Below are 14586 nucleotides of genomic sequence, written 5' to 3'. Positions count from 1 at the left end.
GGAAACATTACATACACACGAAAGTTGTCTGCAATGAACCAAAAAAGTGACTTTACACTCATACATTCTTTGGAAGGTTCTTTTCATACATATAGAATATTCAAATATGATTTTTTTATTTGGATATTTGGCCAATTTGATAACACTAAATATTCATTCACATCCCTAAAAAAAACTTTAAACTTATTTCTTTATTTTGCATAATTAAGTTTGGGCCTATGAAAACTGTTTAAGACTCAGACTTTGCAGAGGTTATAAGTACAATGGCCAATGTTCTGGAAATATAATGTTGCAGAGTGCACTTTATGATGGATTTTAATATAATAAGTATTTCTGTTTACACGAATTAATATTAGGATAAATTGCATTTTACTATTTCAATTTATATGCTTTCATAGTCACATAATGTATCTATCTTTCAGATATTATCTTCAGAATTATTTTATTAAGAATTAGTTAAATGCATTATAATGGCCCCATGAATGTCTGCTGTTGGCAAAACCTACCTATCTTAGGCCTCCTGCATGAATTTTACCATACAAGGCAACTTTTTAAGATGAATCTGTATGATCCACAATCTGGGAAAACAGGGCTTAATGCATGTGCTTAAAATGTCGTCCCGGATTAGCCTGTGTACCCTTGTCAAAAAATAACCCACTTTCATACCAAAACACACTTAAACCAACATAAAACTGTGTTTTTTCTGAGTTTTTCTTAGCGGAAGTTGGTTTTTGCTAATAAAAGTGAGTTTTATGTGCGCTTAACTGTGCTTAACTGAGTTTAAAGTTGGTTATTTTAAGAAGATGTGTGTTTAAGCGAGTTTTTTTCAGTAAGAAGTCGGTTTTTTGTGTGTCAAAAGTGAGCCTTTTTATTTATGAGTTGGTTTATGTGTGTTTAAGTGTGTCTTTTTGTTTTATAAGCGAGTCTTTTACAACAGAAGTTGGTCTTTTTTTAAACAGAAGTGGGTTTAAGCGAGTTTAACTTGGTCTTTTTGTAAATAAGTTGAGAGCTGCAACGAGGCTTAAAGACTCACTTTAACACACTTTTCAACAAGTTGGTCTTTTGTTTATTAATATAACTCATCAATGAAACAATAATTCTTCAACTGGGTCTTTGTTTGATGTTTATAGCCATAAATAAAACAAGTCAATTGTAAAGGGGCTTTTTTTACAGCTTGTTTGCCATTGTCCCTATTGTACATTTGTGTGCTCCCCATAATTTTTAGGGAATATTGGATGAAAATGGCTCTTTCAGAACATCACAGGTTCACAGATGGACAACAAGTATCACTGACAAAAACTAACAATGGTCAAGCTTAGTTTTATACATGAAAATGAAAGAGTTTGTGTTTCACTTTGAATTTTTTCTTTATGTTTGTTTTTATTATAAACAATATCTTATGATTGTTTTATGTCTTAATTTTTTATTTTTTTTTTAAACAATCTCATATGATTGTTTATATTTGTTTAAAACAGTATTTACTTGTAAAATCTGCATATTTAAATAATTATGGTATTGGAAACATTATTTTGGAAATAATCTATTTATTTTTGTACATAAGTTATGCAAGATTTTGATATTTGCATATGATACCATCATATCCATTTTCTTAATTTGGAATAAAATAATAAAATGCCAAACATTACCTGTGTTACATAAACTGTCAACAAAATAACAAGACAATACCTAAAAACACCCTTATTTCACACCACTAACAATAAACAGATAACAATCTGTCAGGCATTCAGAGCTAAACAGGGTACTGATTATCTAGGGGTAGATAAGGCTACTGATGGGGTCCTAGAGATAAGGCTGTGTGGAATAAGATATAAGGCTTTTGATTGGCTATTGCACTGAGGAAGTTATCTTTTTGAAAACAACAACTTTTGAAAAACAAGCTGGTGTCAGCAACTGAATATTGAGCTAAATTTAATTCAGCAACATTAATATAAAGAAGTGAAAGACTTATAATGGTAGTGTAAAATGTCTTGAAATTCTGTCAGCATGAAGTATTGTGTGATGAAAACAATGTGTTTTTTACTGCAATGTGGAAATCAATAATAAGTTGGTTGGAAAGGAGGTTGAACTGCCTGTTGTTGTTTTTGGAATACTGAAGAACAGTTTTAACAGGTTTGTATTGTCATTTCTTCACCCCTTTTTTTATTTAGTTTATTGAATTAATTATGATCATTATCATATTTATGTATTGTCACTGGGAAATGTAAATGGATAAGTTATTGTATTGCAATTTAAAGGATAAACAACACATTTTGAAGCAAAAATAGATAAACTTACACATGAAAAAGTGTAAATGTTGTGTACAGTGAATAATTATGGTTGTGTTTCATGGTTATTGTCATCTAAAATTGTATTTATATCTATTTCTGGTTATTACTGAACGGATTTCTTTCCCTCTTACTTAATTAGAACTTATATATTTTAATTTTGAAGGTTAAACTCTTGCCACAAGGCAAAATTGACATCATTGGGAAGATCCTTTGGAAAGAATGTGCATCATCGCCTGCCTGATGTATGGACTTTTAAACCTGGTTTTTACCCTGCACAAGCTGGCAAACTTGAGGGGAACAAGAGTGGGAAAACCTCGCCCTGTCCTTGACCAAGAAAGCTCGATTTGTTGAGAGGTAAACTATACAGGTTATTGCATTTACAATGCCACCAGACCACACAGCCAAATGAGACCACACATCTTGGTACATTTTCAAACTGCATTTTCTACCAAACGCAATTTCTTTTAATAATTGATGAAAAGTGCTAAGTCACATGTGATCACGGGATTAAAATTTCAAAAATAAACAAACAAAAACAACAAGCAAATAACTTACATTTATTATTATTAAAGCAACAAGATTACCATAACAGCAATATTTCATAGTTAAGTGGAACAAAAACATAACCAATCAACATGTTTGAAGAATGCCTTGCCCTTTTGAAAGTGATATGGTATTAATCCTTTGCAGATCAACTGGCATAAGAGATGCTCAAGAGGAGAAGGACACAAGCAGCATCAATGGAACAACTACATGTCGCTCCAGCGCCTGCTTTCCAGGTCTCTACCAGCTGCTTTCCAGGTCCCTCCACCCGCCAAGATCAGGTCTAGGTCCCTGCACTGGCTGCTTTCCAGGTCCCCTAGCGGTCAAGGTCTCTCCAGTAGCTGCTGTGCAGGTCCCAACACCGTATGCCGTCAAGGTCCCTCCTTAAGCTGAAATCCAGGTTCCTCATTCCACTGCGGTTCAGGTACCTCCAACAGCTGAGATCCAGGTCTCTGCAGCAGCTGCGGTCTAAATACTCCACCCGCAGTGGTCCATTGCGGTCAAACTTTTGCTTTAAAATCTTCCATAAATGTCTATTATTTTATAATGTATTGTAAAAATAATCTGTTTGTATCAATTTGCGGTGTACTATTTTTGTCATATAAACATAATTTTCGTACACATTGTGTTTTTTTCCCTTTTAACCACATTGGGCTTATAATGAACTGTTGTAATTGCTTCACAAAAACCATTTTTTCTAGAACATATCAGTCCAAATTTTTTTTTTTCACACTGCAAAATCCCACAAAAGGCTCACAAAAAAACTACTTTCTTAAAAAAAACTCACTAAAACACTGTTAAAACCCACAAAAATCAACTTACCCAAACCCACAAATTGCTTTTGTTTTTTTCACAGATAAAATACTGTTAATAACTAGGTTTAAAGCGAGTTAAAAGCATGTTTTCACTGTGAAAAAAACTAACAAAGGCTTGCTTTCAGCTCACTTTTCGCTCACTTAAAAACCGTGTTTAGCCTGCTTATAGCTCACATAAAAAACACACTTTTTACCCACTTAAAACCAACTCCACAGACAGAAGTTGGTCTAAGCATGTTTAAAAAACCTCAAAAAACCAACTTGTAGAAAATCATACTCACTTTAAACCCACTTAAGATGGTTAAAAAACCCACTATGTTGGTTTAAAGCGAGTTAAACCAAGATTTAACTCAGAAAAAACCAAGTCGGTAAGCTAAAAAACCCAGTCGGTAAGCTAAAAGCGTGTCTGAAAAACCCGCTTTTAGCACAGTGCAAATACCACAGAGTTAAACACAGATGCCTGAAAAAACTCACTTTAAACCCACTTAAGACGGTTAAAAAAACCACTATGTTGGCTTTAAGCGAGTTAAACCAAGATTCAACTCAGATAAAACCAAGTCGGTAAGCAAAAAGTGTGTTTAAAAGACTCGCTTTTAGCTCGGTGCCAATACCGCAGGGTTAAACCCAGTTTAAAACTGGGTTATAACCGGATTTTGCTCACTTTTTTGACAAGGGTAGTCTTCACAGGCTGATAAGGGACCATACTTTCAGCTTTTATTGATGTTTTAGTTTAAAGAAAGTATTTTCAGAACAAAAACCCTCTGTAAGTGGTACTAGTGTTGTCCCTGATTAGCCTGTGCATATTGTACAGGCTAATCTGGAAGGAAACTTTGTGCACATGCATTTATCCCCGTTTTCGCTGAGCAAAGTTTATTTGCTATCCAATCTTCATGTTAAATGACTTCCCTATCTTATCTTGTTTTTGCCATATTGGTAATGGTGCCAAACAAAAAAGACCATAACATTTATTTACAATTATCCTAATTTATAATAAAATATCAACCCAATCTGGCAAATTTGCTGCTGTATGTGAATTACAAATCTACAACATATAACTGGCACAAACTGTGGGTAATTTGCACCAAATTATCATAACTCCATGATTGACTCATTCATAACATAAAAAGCAGATGGATATGTTTTGCAACCAGCTTCAAAATCCAGGATTAGGTAAATCTCATTTCTGGGAAAACACTTTCTCTGTGTTCTGCATAGGGCCTTAAAAACATAGGTAATTGAAAGATGATTATATAATGCTTTTGTTGCTCAGAAATGGCATGGAAACTTATCTTATACAAATAAAAAATATGCTACAAGAACCTGATAAAGATCTTCAAACAAGTCAGGAGTCATTTTCTACCTAAGGCCTTTACAAAATCATAAATTGCTTGATGGAATTTGTTCCCCAAAAAATTGGAGCCAATGAGAAAAATAAAAATAAAATACTTTTATTCCATCTTCGAAATAGTCAGAGGCGAGCGCAAAGCGTAGAATAAACAAATCTATGGTCTAAATTTATAGAACTTTTCTGACAAACACACTCAAAGATTAAGATTTTGCCAATAGTTACCTCTTAATCCAGTTATTGTTCTTTGAATAAAATAATATTGTTTATGATTGTTTAAATAGAAAAAGTAAACAGCATTAGGCTTAAAATATGTAATTTTCAGCAAAATAAAAAACATCTTTTGAAAAAATCAGATGCAGAGCAAAATGGACAGGTGCAGGCCCAATAAAAGAAAATTAAAATAATACCTTTGACCAGCATTTTCTTCAAAACCAAAGTACATGTATTTGTTAAGTTGCTTTTCAGTTAAATGTGACATTAGATGCACAACAACCATCATGCAGTAAAACTTAAATATAACACAGGAATTTGACAATTATTATCAAACTAATGATAAGGAATAAAAGGAACACCTGGTGATTAACTGCTAAAAAAGATTCAGAAATAGCAGGAGAACAACGCCTTTGGCTGGGTAAAATTTTGGCAACAACAAGTCTTTTTCCACACCACTTAGGTGTGATGCAGATATATTGATGATTACCTGTGTTTCTTAGAAACAACTTTTATTCTTGGATAGGTGCACCATGGGTACCTGGCTCTGGTTGCATACATACAGATGTGTTGTGCAACTTGCATTTGTCAGAAATTTGTCAAGATTCCCAAAATAATGTATTGTGTTATGTTTGCATTTACAGCAGGAAAGCCAAATATACTTCAGGAACACAGTGCCAACAATGTTGCTTATTTTACTGATTATTTGTGGGAAAGCATTGCAAAGCATAAGATGTAACAACTTGTTAAAATTAAGGCATTACATTAAAGGGACCTTTTCACAGATTTTGGCATGTATTGAAGTTTGTCATTAAATGCTTGAAATTGATAAATGTAAACATTGGAACAAAAAAGCTCAAGTAAAATAACAAAAAAAAGGTAGCCCTAATTACTGGGCTCGAACAACTTACTTTTTTAAGTTAAAGTCTAATAGCCTTAAAGGGGCCTTTTCACGTTTGGGCAAATTGACAAAATTGAAAAAAGTTGTTTCAGATTCGCAAATTTTCGTTTTAGTTATGATATTTGTGAGGAAACAGTAATACGGAACATTTACCATGCTCTAAAATAGCCATTATATGCATCTTTTGATGATTTAAAAACCTGAAAATTATAAAGCATTGCAACGCGAAACGAATTAATAATTTGGAGAGTTCTGTTGTTGTCGCTATATTTTGTGAAATTACGAGGATTACTTATATAGAGTATATAATACACCTGTCATTGCATCTGGAAGGATGGCCGAGTGGTCTAGGTCGCGGACTTTTTACTCCAGGGGTCAGTGGTTCGAGCCCTGCTGAGGTTTACTTCTGTTTCTTTTTTAAATTTTATTCTAGATTTTTTTACTAGAGCTTTTTAGATCCAATGTTTACATTTATCAATATAAAGCATTTAATGATAAACTTCAAAACATGCCAAAATCTGTGAAAAGGCCCCTTTAAACCACTTGGCCATTCGTGCTCATAGAGTGAGTAGCGTATTTTATACATTATATAAGTAATCCTTGTAATGTAACAAATCATAAAGATAACAACAGAACCCTCCAAATTATTAATTCGTTTCCCGTTTTTAACGCTTTTTAATTTTCAGTTTTTTAAATCGTCAAAAGAAGCATACAATTAATATTTTAGAGCATGGTAAAGGTTTAATATTTCTGTTCACTCGCAAATAACAAAACTAATATACGTTTTTTTCAATTTTGTCAATTTACCAAAACGTGAAAAGGTCCCTTAAAAGCTTTTTTTATAATTATGAATAGTGTAACATATTTAAGTACCTTCAACTCATTTTCTTGTCATAATTATTTTAATCTGTTCTATTATTGAGAAACTTAATTTTGCAGATCATTAATACAGAACTAAAGCATTCTTTGAAGAAAATACATAAAAAATGTATTTGATTTACATTAAGTTGGTGCTATTGGAGCTTTTAAACACATTATTAATTTTACACATGTTCACATTTGTTGTATAATAATAATGTTGATACATATCTAATACAAAACAAATATACAAATACAGCTGTTTCTCAAGAAACAAATGTTGATGATCAAACTGTGTTCGTGATTTACATATATTATTTATAACACCATGTTTAAATAAATTGGTTACACCAGGGGTATTTTTTCCCACTTTTTGGGAAGATAGCCCATGGCTTTGGAATTGGGAATTTTATCGGCATTTTCATGAAATTGGGAAAATAAATTAAATTAGCCTTTTTTTCCACATGAAAAGTCCACTGATTAGGGAAATACTAAATTTGATATAACTCTTTATAATCATTCAAATTAAAAGAACAAAATCATATAATACTTTGTTAGATGTAATTGAATTGAAATTGAGATAAAATACGAATAAGACTTCTTTCTAAAAAAAAAAAAAAAAAAAAAAAAAAAAAAATTTTTTTTTTTTGGGGGGGGGGGGGGGAAATTGGGAATTTTTTGCCACATTTTGTGAAAAAAGTATATTTTTGGGGATTGGGAACATAGCCGAATTTCGGCTATAAAATCGGGCCAAAAAAAACCCTGGGTTACACACATATTTAATTCAACCAAACATAACAGAACCTTACCTGTACTTTTTAGTGAACAAAAGCTGGTGTCGAAGTCAAAGTGATCAAAACCCGAGCACACGGAGGCTGAGTCCATTTCTGAGGAAGGGGTACCATGTGGAGAATCAGCAAGTCGAGGTTCATTGATCCCTTGCTCACATGCTAAGCCCTCGTGCGCCTTGTTCAGCTCATCAAGTTTCTGAAATAGTTCTTCCAAATTTATTCCAATACTTTCGCTAGCTTCGCTGAGATCAGACGCATAAAAACCAACTGACTTAAATTGGGTGGCACCATTTTTGAACCCGTTTTCAACTCTTTCTTCACCAACTTTCACCATTAAATTCCTCGCTAAACCAGCATTATTTGTCTGATTAAGGCATTTTTCGGCTGGTAGACCATTTCTTAACTTTGATTCAACATTCGTCTTACTGCCCAGCTCTGGGTAAATTCTATTACATTGAGCTAAATTGTCCAAATGTGCACTCAACAAGCAGTCCTCTTTGTAATAAACACCATTAGTGTGATTTTCGTCTGATTTGGGAGTCACAGACCCAGATTCTGTTCGGTCTTCTTCGTCATCAGCACTTATTGTCATGTACCCATTTAAAACCCTAGAAAACTTATTATCTGGAGTTGGTGCAGAATCGTTATCCTCTCGGTCTCTTTCCCTGCACTTCTGGCAGGGTTTCACTAATTTACATACACACCACACTTCACAAGAATCCGTATTAACCAGACATGCAGAACCATCCCTGCCAGAAACCCCTTCAAAACCCCTCAGAACCAGCCCCCTCTTTCCAAACACTTTTTCAGACCCGTCGCTCCTTTTATCTCCTCGAAAAAAGGTCTTTTTCTTAATATCTGTGCATTTCTGTCCCCCACAACTCTTTGAAGCATTCCCAGACACTCCCTGATGTTTATGACTCCCCTGAAAAGTTTTCCCCATAGCTTATTTCTCTCAGACTGTATATCTCCAGCAAACAACTTCGCAAAGTTAATTCACATATTTTGCATACAGACTGTACAGAATCTCTCCTTTATCTAGATTCTTAATCATAACACTGAATCCTTATTGTGTCCATCATCAAATTATGAGCAGGGCTGGACACTTACTTCTGTTAGCAGGCTAACAAACACTATTAGCATAATGAGCTCAAGACTCAGTTTACAATTCATTGTTAATGACACCAAGAGATTCCTGGTAGACTGCTTGTGTTTTATGCCACTTCCAGAGAGGCTATGATGGAATGTATAAGCAACACTCACTTTTCCCTTCTGCTAGATTGGTATCACTTTTTTTCTGGCAGAACACCAGACTGGAATTTAATGGTTCTCACAGCTCTCAAAATCTTTCACCCATGGAGAAATGAAAGAAATAAATTGCTCACATGTTTTTCATTGACTTTATTTCACTAAAGGCATCAGACATAATTACATGATACATATATATTAAAAGATGAAACCAACACACATTTTATTTCCAAACTTTGTATATTATATCAAACTATGAACATTAATTAAAAATTTAAACACTATCTGTCTGATCTGTCCGTTCATTTAAAGTACCTATTATAAAAGTAGCACTTGAGAATTCTAAGTGAATCAGCATTTATCATTAGACAAACTATATATAGTTCCATATGCCTTTGTTCGCCCAGGTTAATCCTGTCTTATATAGGGTACCTGCATATCCAACAAAAAATCATCATGTGAAGGCCAGAGCACAGACCAAAACAGCGGACACTGACAGAAGACTTGAACTTAATTGCAGGTTGGAAAAGTACTTTGTCTGTTAAACTAAATATTATGATACAATTGTACAATGGGGGAACCGGCAATTATCTCAACATCTGCCCCACCTATCTAACCTAGCACTTTGGATCAATTATGCAGAACAAAACAACTGTTACAGTAAGATAACACAACTCACTTGTGCTTTTTATGGCAATTTTATAGTAAATTTAATATGGGCCTTGCTCTGTGAAAAGGGGGTTTAATGCATGTGTGTAAATTGTCGTCCCAGATTAGCCTGTGCGGACTGTGGAAGTGGACGCTATGGGTAGATCCAGTTATGTCCATGACTTTTTCTGTATTTAGTTAGTTTTTTTTTAACTTAGATTGGAAAAAGGGTGAACAATGTTACCTTTCAACTTCAATGAATTTTACATTTTTTAAAGTTAATAACTGTAATACTTTTTAAGTACTTTAAACAAAAACAGGGTGTTTGAATATAAAACTAATGTAATAGCTTGAAAATAATCTTAGTAATGAGAACTAATTAAACAAATTATTAGCAATCTTCAAATGTCTTAATATGATTATCTATGTAATAAAGGAACTTAAATACTTGTATATAAAAGTTGATATAACTACCCGGGTATTGTTCCATCTGACATTCCATTAACCAATAAGATAGGTATTTTTACGCATTTGTAGTCCTTAGGAAATTAATTTAATTAAAGACCTTTCTTACTAGATTCAAGTTTTAAAGGCCTCATTAAAAAAAAAAATAAATTTAAAGGCCTCATTTCCAACCCTTAGATACTGATGAGCTGCAAACAGCATAATACCTAACAGCCAGCAAGTTACTCATAGGCTGTTCTGGTTTTATGCTGTTTGCACATGGCCATTTTCACTTTGCTTCTGTCAGAGTGGGAAAGGTTAAACTGGCAAGAACAAAAAAGTCATAAATGAACTACCTTAACTCTTCCAGTGCTGAAACCGAATTTTGAAGGCCTTTGCAAACAGTTTGGATCCAGATGAGACGCCACAAAATGTGGCGTGTCATCAGGATCCAAACTGTTTGCTATTCTGATAGTATTATTTGAAAAAAATTGAAGAAAATACTAATTTTAGAAATTCAGCATAGGACATTTTAGCAGACGACAAATTTCCCAGCATGCAAAGGGTTAAAATGTTGATTGTATGTCAAGTGTTAATCATAAACATGACTCACATAATTCAAAATATTTAAAACAAATCAACAAAAACCAACAAAGTATAACAATAACAAGTATAACAATTTCACGTACCTGATACGCTCTTGTAAGTGTCAGAAATTGATTGCAGTTTGTTCAAACATCCAATGTCACAACATGTTTCCAGGCCGCATTCCTAGAATGAAATAAAATAAACATTGAGTAGAGTAACTTGTGTTGTACAAAATGATTAAGGAGCAAACATGAGCCGAGCCTTGGGGAAAGGGGGCATTAAGTGTCATCTGAGATCAGCCTGGACTTTCCGCACATGCTAATCAGGGACAACACATTCTGCTTTAGGCTGCTATTCCATCTGTCCGTATCGGCATCCGCATCCGCATATCCGCAAAAAAATAGAACCAGTTGAAATGCACTGTGCTTATTCCATTCATCCCCATCCGTAACCACATCTGCATATCCGCATCCGCAAAAGAACGCTCGAGTGAGCATTCTTTTACGGATGCGGATATGCAGATGCAGATACAAGTGAGCATTCTAATGCGGATGCGGACGAGATACGGACGGCATTTAGCACGATGAGGGGAAAGCTGTCATCTCAAAAATCAACTGAAAAACTTATCGAATTGGTGAAAAATTACCCGGAACTATACAATCAACGCAGTTCTTCATATCGTGACTCAGATTTTACCTCAAATGTTTGGAAAAGAAGAAGATGTTTCAGGTATTTACCATTTGTATTCTTTTACAGACAGAATGATGATTTGTACCTTATATCTACTTAAATTCACGCTTGTCCTTCATACCAATTATCTCAATCATAATTTTCAGTTTTATCCATATAATGAAAAGTGTGCACTTCGTGCCAAACAGTTGTCTAAAGAAAGTCAATCATGGCTCCAGTTACAGATTTATATGGACTTGTATAACGCGGAGTCGAACGCTATTTTGTCACCGCCTACATATCCTTCAGGTCTAAACAATTACAGCCAGCCCGTGCCTGAGCATAGATTACAACAATCGTTATTGTCATCTGTTAACCAAGAGCATGGTTTCCAGCATATGTCCACAGCTAGTTATGTGGCCTACCCAGGTGTGGCACAGGCACAGGACAACCAGACCGGCGAACAACAAACAGGACTTAACATTTTGAGTGCTGCTATGGAAACCTAACAGTAAAACGAGCGATTGTCCACAATTTTGTGACAAATTAAAGTGACATATTTTCCTTGTTCGTTTAATGTCTCAAGTACAGTGAAACACAGTTCTTTTCGAGAACATTTTTTTTCTAAATACATTATATGCATCATTTGATATTGTTTTATGCTTATGATTGTTGATTAAGTTTATGTTGCCTATATGTAAGTACATTTAAGTTGAATAAACGTATATAAAAATCAAATTATTGACTCAAACAAAATATTTATAGTTACCGCAAGCAAATAGCTAGGCGTTGTTTGGCTCCAATGGTCTGTCTTGTAACAGATTTCTTTGAAATAAACTCTTCAACTAGAGAGAGAACGTATCCAAATTGTTGTTTGTTAAGTCTAAAGTAACCTTAACTCCTCATCAGCAAGTTCAAGTTCTTTAACTAAATAGTTGTAAGTTCCAAATGTTTGGCGATTACTTACTATTGCACGTGCCCACCACCTGTGCTTTCATTTACACTTCTTCGCATGAGCAACAGCAGCACCAATTAACAAAACATGGGAAAACTCTTCTGCATACAATTGTTTTCAGTTCAGAAGTTTTTCCGAAAAAGAAAGATACGTTTGACGTATGCGGATAAATGGAATATAGCGTCCGTATTATGATTTTGCAGATACGGATGCAGATACGGATGCGGACAGATGGAATAGTAGCCTTAATGGAAAATTTCTTTTAAAAAGAAGTCTCTCGTAAACAAAAATCTTAGATAAATGTGTTTAATTTTATATATTAAAAGTAATTGACTAATAAAGCAATTTAATTTGTTATCAAGGTTATATTAATTTGCCTCTTAATCACAGTATGTTCACTTTAAACACCCAAATATATGGGGTGTAAGTAAGACAGACTGGCTCATCAGCTGCTTATGAAACATTTACTCTTCTATATTGAGTCCATAATATTTTATGAACCTCTTTCTTGGAAAATGGGGCTTAATGCAAATGCGTTGTGTTGTCACAGTAGTGACTGAGAAGTCTGCACAAGCTATTCGGGGATGACACTTTCTGCCTGAAAGTGATTTTTGCTTTGATGATACTTCCTTTAAACAAAACAATACCACGAAAGCACATGCATTAAGCCCTGTTTTCGCAGAGCGGGGTTCATATACAGTTGCAGGTTGAGTTCTATCCAATACATGCATTACAAACACCATAATCATAGACTGGGCGATTGCAAAACTAACATTACTTAAATGTTACACACATAAAGATACCATACTTTAGTTCTTAATCTAGTTAATCAAGGTACAACAATTTAACACAGGGTACTGGTTATAGTGCCAGGAAACGGACACAAGAGTGTTTCAAATGAGTAGTAGTACTTAAAATGTAATGAGCTAAAAATAATAGGTTTAAACTGAAATTATGTTTAAGTATTGAACCATTTAAAAAGCCATGAACAAGGGTACAATATTTACTTGTTGATTTATTTAAAAATTATGGCTAAAGTGCTATTGAATAGCCTATCTATTTGTATGTGTCCTTGCTGGTTACGGCAATCATACAGGCAACTGTTTGTTTTGTCAACATAATATTGCACGATTTGTTTGAACAAGAATTCAATATTGTATTTTCAAATTGTCCTACCTGTTTAACATTTGTGTTGCTTATGGATAAATTCTTTATGTTGCTGTTTAATCAGACGTAATACACTGGTAATGACTAATGTACCAAAGATTTGGGCCGTGCTCTGTGAAAAAAGGGGTTTAATGCATGTGCGTAAAGTGTCGTTCCAGATTAGCCTGTGCAGTCTGCACAGGCTCATCAGGGACAACACTATACGCTTTTATATTTTTCACTTCAAGAAAATTTCTTCTTAGCAAAAATCAAGTTTAGGCGGAAAGTGTCATCCCTGATTAGCCTGTGCAGATTGCACAGGCTAATTTGGGACGACACTTTACACACATGCATTAAACCCCCTTTTCACAGAGCACAGCCCATTTATAAATGCAAAGCACAGAACATCTTCACCATCTGCTCAGTATTTTCTGCCATGCACATACATAGGAGCCGGTCTCTTGGATCACCCAGGCTTAACCCTATGCATGCTGGGAAATTTGTCGTCTGCAAAAATGTTGTCTGCTCAATTTCTAAAATTAGCATTTTCTTCGATTTTTTTTCAAAGAATACTATCAGAATAGCAAAAAGTTTGGATCCTGATGAGACGCCACATTCTGTGGCGTCTCATCTGGATCCAAACTGTTTGCAAAGGCCTTTAAAGTTCGGTTCCCGCACTGAAAGGCTTAATGCATGTGCCTTATTAAAGTAACCCCAGATTAGGAAGATATGCACAAGGCTGCACAAGATAATCAGGGACAACACTTTACCCAATTTAAGGAGTAACTTCTTTTAAGGAAGTCTCTTCTTAATGAAGATTCAGTCTAGGCGGAAAGTATCATCCCAGATTAGCCTGTGAAGCCTGGCTCTATGTTTATAAAGCATAGAATTGTTACAACCATTTTAATGATATTTTCCTGCTCTTGTTTCAAAGAAAATTATCAAACAAAAAAAATCGAAAAAAAAGGTGTAAATTTAGAATAATCAATGTGAATTTTGCAAGTTTTCCCAACCTGCAATCCTTAAAAATGCCCAGGAATTCATTGTATTAGTAAATCTTTTTTGTAATAAAGGTTACAGTACTCAATATTCGTTTTATTTCGTGCTAGGAATGTGAGTCTGGAAACATGTTGT

At 34.4% G+C, this 14586-nt stretch overlaps 1 protein-coding gene across 5 annotated transcripts in view; it reads right to left on the bottom strand.

The window, feature by feature from the left end:
- LOC127874955 (uncharacterized) overlaps positions 1–14586 on the bottom strand; it is a 71798-nt gene that overhangs the window by 43131 nt on the left and 14081 nt on the right. For 3 of the 5 annotated variants that reach the window (XM_052419660.1, XM_052419661.1, XM_052419662.1), the window contains exon 1: positions 7773–8982. In XM_052419660.1, coding sequence (XP_052275620.1) covers positions 7773–8697 — 925 coding nt within the window. In that variant the 5' untranslated portion in view covers positions 8698–8982. Of the gene's footprint in view, positions 1–7772; positions 8983–10783; positions 10866–14586 lie in introns of those variants that run through there. The other 2 variants (XM_052419663.1, XM_052419664.1) reach the window with 1 other exon arrangement.

The sequence above is a fragment of the Dreissena polymorpha genome, chromosome 3, assembly GCF_020536995.1.
Source record: "Dreissena polymorpha isolate Duluth1 chromosome 3, UMN_Dpol_1.0, whole genome shotgun sequence".
NCBI classification, from domain to species: Eukaryota; Metazoa; Mollusca; class Bivalvia; order Myida; family Dreissenidae; genus Dreissena; species Dreissena polymorpha.
Note: the sequence above shows the minus strand (reverse complement) of the source record. Positions and strands in the feature narration are given on the sequence as shown.